General features: G+C 49.7%; 1 protein-coding gene across 2 annotated transcripts; it reads left to right on the forward strand.

Annotated features, from left to right (window-relative positions):
• Window positions 1-66: 66 nt before the first annotated feature.
• Window positions 67-11,608, forward strand: TRUB2 (TruB pseudouridine synthase family member 2). 2 transcript variants are annotated; one of them, XM_030858517.3, is made up of 8 exons: window positions 67-235; window positions 714-845; window positions 2,630-2,704; window positions 3,840-3,901; window positions 5,025-5,106; window positions 7,559-7,631; window positions 8,156-8,292; window positions 9,537-11,600. In XM_030858517.3, the coding sequence occupies exons 1-8, from the start codon at window positions 127-129 to the stop codon at window positions 9,782-9,784; spliced, it is 918 nt and encodes a 305-aa protein (XP_030714377.1). In that variant the 5' UTR covers window positions 67-126; the 3' UTR covers window positions 9,785-11,600. The 2 variants fall into 2 exon arrangements, with proteins under 2 accessions (XP_030714377.1, XP_030714380.1); XM_030858520.3 differs by lacking the exon at window positions 67-235 and having other exon boundaries at window positions 715-845; window positions 2,550-2,704; window positions 9,537-11,608.
• Window positions 11,609-13,859: the final 2,251 nt, after the last annotated feature.

Below are 13,859 nucleotides of genomic sequence, written 5' to 3' on the forward strand. Positions count from 1 at the left end.
ACAAGAACCTCTTCCGGCTGTGAAACATGGCGGCGCCCATTGGAAGGACCACATTTGGGAGCGGGACCATAAGGCACTTCCGTCCGGGTTCAGCTCTTCCGCGAACCCGGGACACGGGCTTCAGGCATGGGGTTAGACGGCCTGGCGCGGCTGCATGGGCTCTTCGCCGCCTACAAGCCCCCGGGACTAAAATGGAAGCATCTGCGCGATACCGTGGAGCTGCAGCTTTTGAAAGGTGAGTGCCTCTAGCGAGACCCACGATCCCGCTCCCATTTTCTCGGGAGGCCATCTACGCTTCTGATCCTTGCTGCAAAATAAAGTCATGTGACCTAGTCGTCTGGGCAGAGCGGTTTCCTAATCGACTGTTCTATACACTCCTCGCCTTCCCCTGTGTTCATATGGGTAAACAGACTCAGTATTGTCCGTTGTCATAAATAGTTAATAAGTAGTAAAGTCAGGATTTAAACCCAAGTCTGTTTCTTAACTTCTGCTTTCAGAAGTAGAAAATCTCTAAAACCCCTTGGACAGAAGTAGTCAGTGAGTTTACAGTATAACAACAATAACAAGGATAATGTGTTAAGGACCTACTCTGTACTAGGCGCTGTGTGGGCTTTCATCTGTCTTCTACATTTCCATACTTACCTGTCCCTCTATCCCCCACCCCCGGTGTTCAGACAGAATCGACAAGATGTTCTTTACTTGTGTGTGCTCAGGTCTCAATGCTGGGAAGCGTCCTGCCTCTGAACATCGTGTTCGCTTCCTGCTGGGCCCCGTGGAAGGCAGTGAAGAGAAGGAGCTGACCCTCACAGCCACCAGTGTGCCCACCCTCATCGACCATCCGCTGGGTAAAGCACATTCAGGAAGGGGCCTGGATGTCACTTCCCAGGAAATCCCTGCCCAGAGTCAGTGTCCTAGCCAGAGCTCAGACTCCTTCTGTCCCAAACCAGTGTAGGGCCACAGTGGGGATGAAGTATTTGGCCAGGGATTGGCAAAATTTCCTGGAAAGGGCCAGATAGTCAATATTTTAGGCTTTGCAGGCTCACCTCTGCCGTAGTGCAGAAGCAGCAGCTATAGACAGTATGTAGAGCAATGAGCCTGGCTGTGTTCCAATAAAATTTTACTGGTGGATGTTCATATTTGAATTTCATATAATTTCATATGTCATGAAAATTATCCTCTTGATTTTTTTGAACCATTGAAAAATGTAAAAACCATTTTAATTTGTGGGCCATAAAAGAAAACAGGCTTGAGGATTTGACTTGTGGACTATAGTTTGTTGACCTCTATTATTCTGGGACTCCAGGTAGGAATTGAGACCCTCAGGTAGAAGTCATAAGGAGGGAGTTTTGGGCTCCTGTGAAAGAGTGATTTTTTTAAAAATTTATTTTATTGAAGTACAGTTGATTTAGTGTTGTGTTAATTTTGCTGTATAGCAAAGTGATTCAGTTATACATATATGTACATTCTTTTTCATATTCTTTTCCATTATGGTTTATCACAGGATATTGAATATGGTTCCCTGTGCTATATGATAGAACCTTGTTGTTTACCCATTCTGTATATAATAGCTTGCATCTGCTAATCCCAAACTCCCAATCCATCCCTCCCCCACTCCCCCTCCCCCTTGGCAACCACAAGTCTGTACTCTGGGTCTGTGAAGAGTGACTTACCATAGTCAACAAACCTGCCCAACAGTGAAACTAGTTCTGACAATGAGCCCCTGTCATTAGACATGATTAAAGCATGCGTTGGGGAGGCTCTATAGGAGGGCTGAGGAGCTTGACCAGGAACCTCTAAAACCCCTTGGAGAGAAGTAATCAGTGAGTTTACAGTGTAACAACAATAACAAGTCTGATGTGTTGAGGACCTACTCTGTACGGGGTACTGTGTTAGGCTTTTCCAAATACTACCCCACTGAATCCTGTGAGGTGGGTCCTAGTCCCATTTCACAAATGAGGAAACTGATGCTCAGTGTTGACTAATGTTAAGTCATGTAGCCTGGACTCAGTAGGCTCTTAACCGCCCCATACTGGTTTCCCAGGTTCCTCTTGATCTGCAGAAGTGTAAAAGCATCTAGCTCATTCCTGCATTCATTCATTTTTTTTTCCAGCTTTCTTGAGGTATAGCTGATATACAAAAAAACTATACATACTTAATGTATATTAATTTGATGGGTCATTCATTCTTTCGGGAAATGGGTTATTTCCCGAGCAGTCAGTGAGTTCTGGGCTGTGGGGGCAGAACTGTGAACACACAGACCCAGACCCTTGCCTTAAGGAGCTCACAGCCTCCATTTTCTCCCTGGGAGAGTGGCCAGGACTCTCCTTCCACAGGAGCTAGATAGGGAACCCCCCCAGTCTTGATTCCAGTGTTCTGCCCAGTCCACTCGAAGTGTCTCATGGGGGGAATGGTGATGGACGGACTTAACAGGCCCCCTGGGTTGCCCTTTCTCTGGGCCCAAGAAACTGAAGAAGTGGTTTTGGGCCCCCAATTCCATGGTGAGGAAACCTGAAAGTCCAGCCTGATGCTGGTTTTGGACCTCATTCTAGGAATGAGGTCACCATGCAGCCCAGAGCCATCCTGGAGGCTGGATTCTTTGAGGAAAAGGACCTCGTTTGTTTCTTTCCAGTACGTGGACCAGCATTCACCAGCCTGAAGATTGGCATGGGGCACCGACTGGATGCCCAGGCGTCTGGGGTGCTTGGTAGGTGGTGTGGTGAGCCTGGGGTGCAATGATAGAGGCTTGGGAGAGGATCGGGGAGCTCCCAGGAGCGCAGCCCATTTCTAACCTGACAGCCATTTCCCGCTACTGCTCACTCCCTTGATTCCTGCCAAGTCTGATCCCCTGGAGAGGTGACTGGTGGGAAGGGGGAAGTCGTGATCACCCACGTTTATCAAGTGATTCCTGCCTGTGACGTGTGGTTTGAAACTCTTTGTGCACATGCATTCACCATAATGACCTTATTTGGTAGATACCATATGATTTTAGGAAGAAAGTAAGGCTCCAGGAGCATAGGTAACTCATCCTGGGTCATGTGGCTAGTGAAGGTCCCTGGACCAGAGAGGGAAAACCATCATCGCTTGCATGGGGTAGCCAAGTGTGTGACCCTGGCCCCACCGGCTGGGCTCTGGATGTCGCTGGAGCTGGACACACAAAGCCCTGAGTCATGAGCCATCTGTGTCCCCAGGGTCAGGCGGCGGCCACGTCCTTCATACACAACAGTCACAGCAACTTGTCTTGCTTCCTGGGACACAGGCAGGCGGACGTGATCTCATGCCCCGCTCCCTCCAGGAGTGATGGATGGTCATTCTTTCCTTCAGCCAGAGGGAGACACAGACCGGAGGAAAGGCAGGGAGTGGCCACAATGCCCCCATTTAGTTGCCGGCTTCTTCCTTTGTGTGCATTGCCTCGATCATCACAACACCCACAGGGATCAGACAGTATTTTTATGCCCATTTTACTGATGGGGAACCTGAGACCCAAGGAGATTAAAGGACATGCTTAGAGCCACCCCAGATGTGAATGCAGGTCTGTGTGACTGGGCCAGTGGTCTCCTACTTCTGAGTGCATCAGGACCCCAGGGAGCTTGCTAAGGGTCCCTAGGCTCCCACCCCAACACGAGTCAGAGTCAGTATATATGGGTGGGTCCCGGAAATCTGCATTTTCATATATGCACAGAGGAGCTCACTTGTTCCCTGTAGAAGAAGCTCTTCTTGCCTCCTTGCTGGCTCCCACAGCCTTGGAAGTGGGAGTATTCTGCTGGAGGGGGTGAGGGTTGGAGGACCCAGGGGAACAGGAAGGGGGACCCAGGTGTGAGACCATGCTGGGTGCCTTTCAGTGCTCGGCGTGGGACGTGGACGAAGGCTCCTCACCGACATGTACAACGCTCACCTCACCAAGGTATGGGGGCTGGGGACGGCCTGCTTATCCCTTATCCCTTTCCCTGGGGGTCACTGGTACGATTCTGAAGCAGAGATGATGCCATGGAGAATACCCAGGCCATCAGCAAGCATTTTGTTTTTGGGTCATGTACCAAGGGAGGCTGTAACATCATAATGACAGCTGGCATCATCGCATGCTGGCTACTCTGTGCTGAGTGCTGTACGCGGACTCCCTTGCGGATGCCTTACAGCATCCCCGTAAAATGGGATCTATTGTTAACCCATTTTACAGATGAGAGAGTGAGGCTCAGGAGACGACGCTTGCTCGGGGTCACCCAGCCTTTAAGGGGCAGAGTTGGGATTTGAACCTGGTTCTGTCTGACACCGTCTGGGTGTCAGGAAGCTTACATCCATGCTGGGCTGCAGGGTCTGGCATCACGATCATGTGTGGAGACGCCACATTAGAAGGCCCGTGTTTTCAGTGGTTAAGAGCACAGATTCTGCAGCCAAGTTTTCGCTTCAAAACTCAGATTGTACCACTCTGTCAGTTCTGTCTCCTTGGGTGAATTACTTAACATCTGTGTGCCTCCGTTTCCTCATCTTTGAAATGGGAGTGATTGTAGTACCTCCTCCGTACGGTTGCTTTGAATATTTAGTCAGTGACCGTATGTAATGTGCTCAGCACAGCCACTGGCACGTGGTGGATGCTCAATCGATGTCACTGTCGTCGTCCTCTCTGTTATCGTCATTACTGTTATTGGATGCAGAGGCAGGCAGCTGCACAGATCGAATTTGGAGGGGAGAGAGAAGCTGACAGAGCATCCTGGGAGGGGCCTGGCATCATGAGTTGTCAGGTTGGGCAGAAGTGGAGAGGTGCGGAGGCCCGGGGTTGTTGCAGGGTGGCTCGGGGCACCCTTCGCAGGCTTCTGATGCTTGCTGTCATGGGAGAGGAAGTCGGGTGTCCTTCCCCAGGGGCAGCTGGGCAGGGGCTGAGCACCTGAACTCCCTGAGGGGAGACCAGAGGGCCCCCCAGCCTCAGTCTAGCGCCTCGGGGGCCTGAGCTGCTGGGCCACATCTCCCTCCTTGCCATGGCGGCTTAGAGACGAGAGGCTGATCATACCTCCCTCTCCCTGTCCTCGCAGGATTACACAGTGCACGGCCTCCTGGGCAAAGCCACAGACGACTTCTGTGAGGACGGGCGGCTGGTGGAGAAGACGACGTATGGTGAGAGCCCACGGGAGTCCAGGGCGGGCGGAGGGGCGGGCGCGGCTGCCTCTTCATTTGCTTCCCTTGGTTCCTAACCCTGAGGTGGGCTGTGAGGGCCCCCGCTCAGTTATTCTCAGACACACCAAGCCGGGGCTGGCTGTTGGCACGGACGTGTGATTCTGACTTCCAGGAATGCCCTGTGCTCCCCTGTGCTCTGCTTAAATGTTACCTCCTTAAGTGGTTTCAGTGTACTGTCAGAAAAGTAATCAACTAATGATTAGTGATTATTTAATATCTGTCTCCCCACCAGAATGTCAACCATGAGAGCAGGAACTGTGTAGTTCCACTCCTGTGGTCACACACAACACAGCGCCTGGGACATGGGAGGTGCTGTATTGATGGATGGATGGATGGGTAGACGGGTGGATGCATGGGTGGGTGGATGGCTGGCTTATTCTTCATTTCTCACTCTCCCCATGTTCTTAGACGTCCTATATGATCTGTTGCGTTTGCTTATTTGACATTTTTTGAGCACCAACCACGTGCCAGGCACTGGGGGCAGGGGCCGGAGGCATATGATGAATCAGATGGGGTCCCCAATCTTAGGCCTCACAGTCTAGCAGGGAGAGCAGACACACACCTCTGCGTCTCCTGGAGAAGATTAAAAACATGTGGCGAAGCAGTGCTGTCTATATATTTGTACTTGTATGTGTGTGTCAACATCCAAAACATGTCTAAAGACAACTACCAAGTTGACACTTCTGAGAGGGAGGAAGCCAGAATTTGGAGGAGGGGAGATGTTTGTTGGTGTTGATCTAAATTTTTTGAAGAAGATTCTTGTATCAATTATATAATTAAAAATAGGACTTCCCTCGTTGTGCAGTGGTTAAGAATCCACCTGCCAATGCAGGGGACACGGGTTCAAGCCCTGGTCCAGGAAGATCCCACATGCCGCGGAGCAGCTAAGCCCATGCACCACAACTACTGAGCCTGCGCTCTAGAGCCCACGAGCCACAACTACTGCAGCCCGCGCGCCTAGAGCCCGTGCTCCGCAACAAAGAGAAGCCACCGCAATGAGAAGCCCACGCACCACAACGAAGAGTAGCCCCTGCTCGCCGCACCTAGAGGAGGCCCGCGCACAGCAACAAAGACCCAACACAGCCAAAAATAAATAAATTTAAATAAATAAGTAAATACTATAGGGACTTCCCTGGCGGTCCAGTGGTTAGGACTGTGCGCTTTCACTGATGGGGCCTGGGTTCAGTCCCTGGTTGGCGGGGCCTGGGTCCAAAATAAATAAATAAATAAATAAAATAATGACATAAACACTAAAGAAAACTAAGTGCTGGGAAAGAGACCCAGGTGCAGAAGGAAGAAGCCACGTGCTGTAAAAGGGGCTTCCTGGAGCAGGCGGCATTTGAGCTGGGCTGTAAATGAGTGGGGAGGAGGCTGCAGCAGGCGCCTCCAGATAAGACAACAGCGTGAATGAGACCAGACAGAAGGGATGAGAGGCCCAGGCCCTTCCCAGCTGGCCAGGCCTTAGTCAGTTACCACACCTGCTCCCAGAGATTCTGGCCTATGGAGTCAGAAGTTGGTGGCTGCCCCAGCTGGCCTGCAGGCTCGGCCTCCCTGCAGTCCGTGGGCATCCCCAGGCTTTGCAGCTGCCTGCTCCACAGTCACTTGGTTGGACCAGCAGGCAGAGGAGCCACTCCCACTTCTTGCCACCCATTTCTGCATTTGGACAGATGGCACCCTCCCTCCTGGTGTCCCTGGCCTGAAAAACCCCAGACTGGGGCTCAGGGGACCAGCCTTACAGTGTGGGGCAAGGGGCTTCCCTGGTGGTGCAGTGGTTGAGAATCCTCCTGCCAGTGCAGGGGATACGGGTTTGATCCTTGGTCCAGGAAGATCCCACATGCCGCAGAGCAACTAAGCCTGTGCGCCACAACTACTGAGCCTGTGCTCTAGAGCCCGTGAGCCACAACTACTGAAGCCTGCACGTCTAGAGCCTGTGCTCTGCAGCAAGCGAAGCCACCGCAATGAGAAGCCTGCACACTGCAACAAAGAGTAGCCCCCGCTCACCGCAACTAAAGCCTGCATGCAGCAACGAAGACCCAACACAGCCAAAAATAAATAAAATAAATTTATTAAAAAAAAAAAGAATATGGGGCAAATCACATTACATCTTTGGAGCCTCATTTCCAGAAGGAAGTGTTCTTAACTTGGGGTGTGTGAGCCCCTTGAAAATGTCCTCAAAATGTTGAGTTCATGTGTATCTTTCTGAGAAGCGGGTCCACAGCCTTCATAAGATTCTCAAAGGACTCTCAACCCCCTAAATGGGAACCCTGGGACCAGAGGATGCTCTGGGACCCCAGCTAGGTTCCAAGGACAGGGCTGGTTGGTGGGAAGGGAAATTGCCAGTTTTGCCTCCTCAGTGGGCACCTGTGTGCTGACCATCCCCTGGCTTTTCCAGACCACGTGACCAGAGAGAAGCTGGAGCGAATCCTGTCCCTGATCCAAGGTTCCCATCAGAAGGCTCTGGTGATGTAAGTGAGGCCCGACCCACACCTCCCTGAAAGGGGACCCTCAAGGAAGTGCTGGAAGGGCAAGAAGTTGCCCACAAGGCTCCCTGTAGGCTCCGCCTACTCTGGGGCAAATTCCAAAACCAGACACAAGCACCCATTCCTTTCACAGCCTGCAGAAGTGTTTCTTTGTGCTGGGTCTTGGGCCAGCCCCTGGGGAGACCAAGGGGAACAAGAGATCCCAGCTGGCCTCCTAGGGAGTATATGAGCTAAGGGAGAGGAGAGCTAGGGGTCCGCACCATCACGGCACAGAACCAGGGGGTGGAAGTGGTCAACACAGGTATGACCGTTGAAGCCAAGGAGAGTGTGAGAGGGGGTCGGTCAGAGCCTGCAGTTAGGGATTGGAGGGGACAGAACAAGGCTGCTGCAAAGGTGGCTAGAGGGGCAGGGAAGGTGGAAAGCGAATGAAGAGCTTCAGGAAAGGCATGAATAGGGCAGGGCCAGGGGTAGGCAGTCAGCTGCCCACTCTGGTGCCTCCTGATCCCCAGGTACTCCAACGCTGACCTACAGACCCAGGAGGCCTATGAGATGGCCGTGAGCAGCGTGCTCCGGCCCATGAACAAGTCCCCAATGCTGGTAACTGGCATCCGATGCCTCCAGTTTGCGCCTCCAGAATTCCTCTTAGGTAAGTTGCTCCAGGACGTTGGGAGAAGTGCCACTGGGCTCCTGGGTTTGGGGGGGTCACTGTGGAAGGCCCTTGCAGAGGCCAGCACGCGTGAGCCCTAAGCTCCGCTGGCCAAGGCACCGGGGGCCGACTTCCTTCCTAGCCTGAGGCTGGACTTGGCTGATCACACAGCACAGAACAAATGATGTCCTGTCTCCTGCCAAGTCCCCCTTTGAAGCCAGACCTTAACAAGCAGAGATTATATTTAGTGGCTCGTTTCCAGAGCCGCCCAGTGTTTCAAGTCATTGTGCGGCATCAGACACCACTCTCCCCTCCCGGATCCCACCCAACTCAGCAACCCGACCACCACTTCTTTCTTTGTTTATCGTATTAACGAGGGCTCCTTGCTCCTTTTTTTTTTTTTTTTAACAGCTTTATTGCAGTATAATTGCTTTACAATGGTGTGTTAGTTTATGCTTTATAACAAAGTGAATCAGCTGTACATATACATATATCCCCGTATCTCCTTCCTCTTGTGTCTCCCTCCCACCCTCCCTATCCCACCGCTGTAGGTGGTCACAAAGCACTGAGCTGAACTCTCTGTGCTATCTTGCTCCTTTTCTTGAGTGCTGACCAAGACTTTTCTGATGCTAAGTGCCTTATAGAAATTATCTCTTAGATTCCTCACAACCACTCATTTTACAGATGAGCAAACCAAGCCTTAGAGCAGCACTTCTCGAACTTTAACCTGCCCAATCACCTGGGGTTCTTCTCCCCCCACCCCCGGCCATGCCACATGGCTTGCGGGATCTTACTTCCCTGACCAGGGATTGAACCCAGGCCCCGGCAGTAAAAGCGCTGAGTCCTAACTGGTGGACCGCCAGAGAATTCCCAACCTGGGATTCTTCTTAAAAGGCCAATTCTAGGAATTCCCTGGTGGTCCAGTGGTTAGGGCTCGGCACTTTCACTGCAGGGGGGCATGGGTTCAATCCCTGGTTGGGGAATTAAGATCCTACAAGCTGCGAGACCAAAAAAAAAAAGGCAAATTATGACTCAGCAGGTCTGGGTGGGGCCTGATATTCTGCATGTCTAACAAACTTTCAGGACCCACCCTGGGCTACACTTTGAAGAACAAAGCCCTAGAGAAGTAAGTTGTCTTGCTAAGGTTATTACATAGCCAGGAGGTCTCAAGGGGTGTGGATCTAGATCAGCGGACACCAGAGGCTGTGCTTCTGACCACCACCTCTGTTGTGTGTCCCTGGCAGAGGTGCAGTGCATGCATGAGACGCAGAAGCAGCTGCGAAGGCTGGTGCACGAAATCGGCCTGGAACTGAAGAGCACCGCTGTCTGCACCCAGGTGCGGCGTACACGCGATGGTTTCTTCACCCTGGACGATGCCCTCCTAAGGACCCAATGGGACCTACCCAGCATCCAGGATGCCATCCAGTCCGCAGCACCCCGAGTGGCAGCAGAGCTGGAGAAGAACTTGAGGCCGGGACTGGGCACCCAGTAGCCCTTCAGTCCAGGCTGGCCCTGGGACTCCGAGGGGCCAAGCTCTGCCTTGGGGCTGGAGAGCCATGCGGGACATTGAAAGGCCAGGCTGCTGGGGGAGCGGTGGGTGTATAAAGATAAGAATTGTTCATGAGCCAGAACTGATGACTGTGCAGAATGTGGGGGGTGGGCGGGAGCTTTTTAACACGTGACAGAAAACCAACAGGGACTTTCCTGGTGGTCCAGTGGTTAGGACTTGGTGCTTTCGCTGCCAGGACCCTGGGTTCAATCCCTTGTCAGGGAACTAAGATCCTGCAAGCTGCATGGCACAGCCAAAAGAAAAAAAAAGATGAACAGACTTGGCTTAGTTAAAAAGAAAAAAACTTCTGTACAGTGGAAAAGATGCTAAACGAATGACAGACTGATAAAACTATTTGTTATATACTTAAGAACTAATATCTATAATATATAAAGAGCTCTTATAAAACAATAAGAAAAAGATGACAAGAAAATGGGTCAAATGACATGAATTGTGTGTTTATACAGCAAAAGAAATCCAAATGGCCAGTAAACCTGAAATGATGCTCAACCTCTCTAATAATGAAAGACATTCAGCTGAAAATGAGATGACTTTTCCTTGCCTTTCAAATAAATTAAGAAAAGATAACGCCCAGTATTGGGGAGGATGTGAGAAGATGGGCAATCTGTACTGTTGGTAGGAATATACAACTGTGTAACCTTTTAGGAGTAATTTGGTAGTATGTATCAACATTTGAAATATTCCTGCCCCGGGGAATTCCCTGGTGGTCCAGTGGTTAGAATTCAGCACTTTCACTGCCGTGGCCCGGGTTCAATCCCTGGTCAGGGAACTAAGGGTCCTCAGCAGCCATGGCTCATGGGCCCAGCTACTCCGTGGCACGTGGGATCTTCCCGGACTGGGGCACGAACCCGCGTCCCCTGCATCGGCAGGCGGACTCTCAACCACTGCGCCACCAGGGAAGCCCAATTTCCTCCTTTTTATTTGATAATTTCCACCAGAATACAAACATGCTATTTAATCTCCTATCTTAAAAGCAAACAAACAGAAAACAGCATGGCAGGTCCTCAAAAAATTAAACATAGAATTACCATATGATGCAGCGATTCCACTTCTGGGTATATACCCAAAGGAACTGAAAGCAGACTCAAACAGATGTTTGTGTACCCATGTTCACAGCAGCATTATTCACAGTTGCCAAAAGGTGGAAATAATCCAAGTGTCTATCGATAGATGAATGGATGAGCAAAATGTGGTCTATCCACACAACAGAATATTATTCAAACACTAAAAAGGAAGGAGTTCCTGACACCTACTACAACATGGGTGAACGTTAAAGACATTATGCTAAGTGAAATAAGCCAGTCACAGGAAGACTAATACTGTGTGATTCCATTTATATGAGGTACTTAGAGTAGCCAGATTCACTGGGACGGAAAACACACTGGTGGTCGCCAGGGGCTGGGGAGTGGGGAGTTAATGTTTAATGTGTACAGAATTTCAGCTTTGCAGAAAGAGATATAGAGATACACAGAGGTGATGGTTGCACAACAATGTGAATGTACTTAATGCCACCAAATTGTACACTTAATGACGCTTAAAATGGTAAATTTTATGTGTATTTTATGTATATTTTACCCTCAAAAAAGCTCCACACAGAAAAACAAGCATACTCTTTCTTAACTTTCCATCTCTCTCCAGTTGCTGCATTTCTCTGCCTCCTTTTTTTTTTTTTTTGAGAAGTCAAAAGTTGTTTTTTTAATTTCAATTAGGTAAATATGTCTGTAAAAATCTTGGAAAATGAATTTTTACCTAAGGTCTGTTTTTTTTTTTTTTTTTTTTTGCGGTACGCAGGCCTCTCACTGTTGTGGCTTCTCCCGTTGCAGAGCACAGGCTCCGGACGCACAGGCTCAGCGGCCATGGCTCACGGGCCCAGCTGCTCCGCGCCATGTGGGATCTTCCCGGACCGGGGCATGAACCTGTGTCGCCTGCATCGGCAGGCAGACTCCAAACCACTGCGCCACCAGGGAAGCCCTAAGGTCTGTTTTGATTAAAAACAAGGATACATATATTCTAAATCATTTCAGAATTATTTACAGAACAAAAAATTCACGGACAGAACAAATACACTAGATAAGGCAAAATGTTATGGTTTAAATTCTGTTATAGGAAGCAAACATTTGAGATTGTATCAAAATACAAAATTGGGAAAAAATCTGCTTCTAAAGAATTAGATTAAAATGGAATGATGTGGAAGAGCTTAAAGCCAAAAATATATGTTACAGAAACCTACACCCAATTAAGGAAAAGACAACAATATTAATATCCAGCAAAAATAATAGAAGAGAAGCACAGTCAGTGATGAAGACCAATCAAACTTGAACTTCAACGTGCCAAATTAATCGGCATGCAATTAAAAACAAGGTTAGGGACTTCCCTGGTGGCGCAGTGGTTAAGAATCCACCTGTCAGTGCAGGGGACACAGGTTCGATTCCTGGTCTGGGAATTTCCCACATGCCACGAGCAACTAAGCCCGTGTACCACAACTACTGAGCCTGTGCTCTAGGGCCCACGTGCTGCAACTACTGAAGCCCACACACCTAGAGCCCACGACAAGAGAAGCCACGGCAATGAGAAGCCCGTGCACCGCAAGGAAGAGTAGCCCCTGCTCACCACAACTAGAGAAAAGCCCACGTGCAGCAACAAAGACCCAGCGCAGCCAAAACAAAACAAAACAAAAAAAACAAGGTTAGCCACTGAAAGACAAACCAACAACTTTCTAATTTTACTGGCATGCTTTAACACATGACCTTATTTCACCCTACACAAGAATACCTGAATTTAAAACAGGATTTGGTTAATCCAATCAACACAATGGAACTAACGGATATGCAAGTCCTTATGCTTTACTAAGATTTTACTCACATTTTACATCTCTATTTGAACATATGTTCAATGGGCTATTTATATATAACTTTTCTTTATAAATTTTTAAAAAATTAAAAATAGTTGTGTACATTAAAAACCTAAAGTGCTTTTCTTTTTCTTTCTTTCTTTTTTTTGGCCACGCAGCTTGCAGGATCTTAGTTCCATCACCAGGGATCCAATCCTACCCTTTTAAGAATAAAGGTGGGGCTTCCCTGATGGCGCAGTGGTTGAGAGTCCGCCATGGGCGCTGAGCCTGCGCGTCCGGAGCCTGTGCTCCGCAACAGGAGAGGCCACGACAGTGAGAGGCTGCATACTGAAGAGACACATCAGCAATTGCACATGCAAGGGGAGAAACATTCCAGAGAGTATATCTTTTCTTCCCTTCTTTGCCCTTATCCATCAAAACCAGAAAGGGGTATGAATTCCAATGATCAGGAATTGGCTCTCGAACTTGTTAGTCTCCTCCTCCCTCCCTGGCTCCTTCTCAGCCTCTTTGCTGGAGCCCCTCCTCCCCTGCTCTCCTCCGCGGTGCCCACAAGCTCCAGGCAGCTCTACTCTCGGCCCTCACTCGCTCCTTGAGGATGTCAGTCTGAAATCACATGGCTTGAATCCCATCAATCTGTCATGCTGCTGGTGCCCACATTTATGTTACCTCTCACCGGACCTTTCCCATGAACTCCATTCCTAAATATCTGTTCTTTAGCATTTCCACTTCCATGTTGAGCTGGCAGCTCAAACCTAACAGATCCCCAGACTGACTGCTTACCTTCCCCTGCACCCTGCTCTCCCCCAGAATTCCTCACTCCAGTAACTCACAGTTCCACCCTTCCACTCGCTCAGGCCAAAATCCTAAAAGCCCCCTTTTCCTCACACCCCATATTTAACCCATCAGCAAATCCTGCTGGCTCTACCGTCAAAAGACTGTTGTTTCCAGAATCTGACCCCTTCCTTCCTCCCTCCCTCCCTCTCTTTCTTTAGTTCCCCATCTGGGATGAACCGGTGCCCCCTGCAGTGGAAGCGTGGAGTCTTAACCACTGGACCGCCAGGGAAGTCCCAGAATCTGACCATTCACCTCCGTCCACTTACCCCCTCATTTTGCTGTACACCTGAAACATTGTAAATCAACTATACT

The sequence above is a fragment of the Globicephala melas genome, chromosome 6 (assembly GCF_963455315.2).
Source record: "Globicephala melas chromosome 6, mGloMel1.2, whole genome shotgun sequence".
In the NCBI taxonomy this organism is placed as follows: domain Eukaryota; kingdom Metazoa; phylum Chordata; class Mammalia; order Artiodactyla; family Delphinidae; genus Globicephala; species Globicephala melas.

Coding starts and splice junctions, on each gene's coding strand:
- TRUB2 (XM_030858517.3), top strand. CDS start 127: ATGGGGTTAGACGGCCTGGCGCGGCTGCATGGGCTCTTCGCCGCCTAC. Junction 236..713: donor GGAGCTGCAGCTTTTGAAAG/GTGAGTGCCTCT, acceptor GTGTGTGCTCAG/GTCTCAATGCTGGGAAGCGT. Junction 3,902..5,024: donor ACAACGCTCACCTCACCAAG/GTATGGGGGCTG, acceptor CTGTCCTCGCAG/GATTACACAGTGCACGGCCT.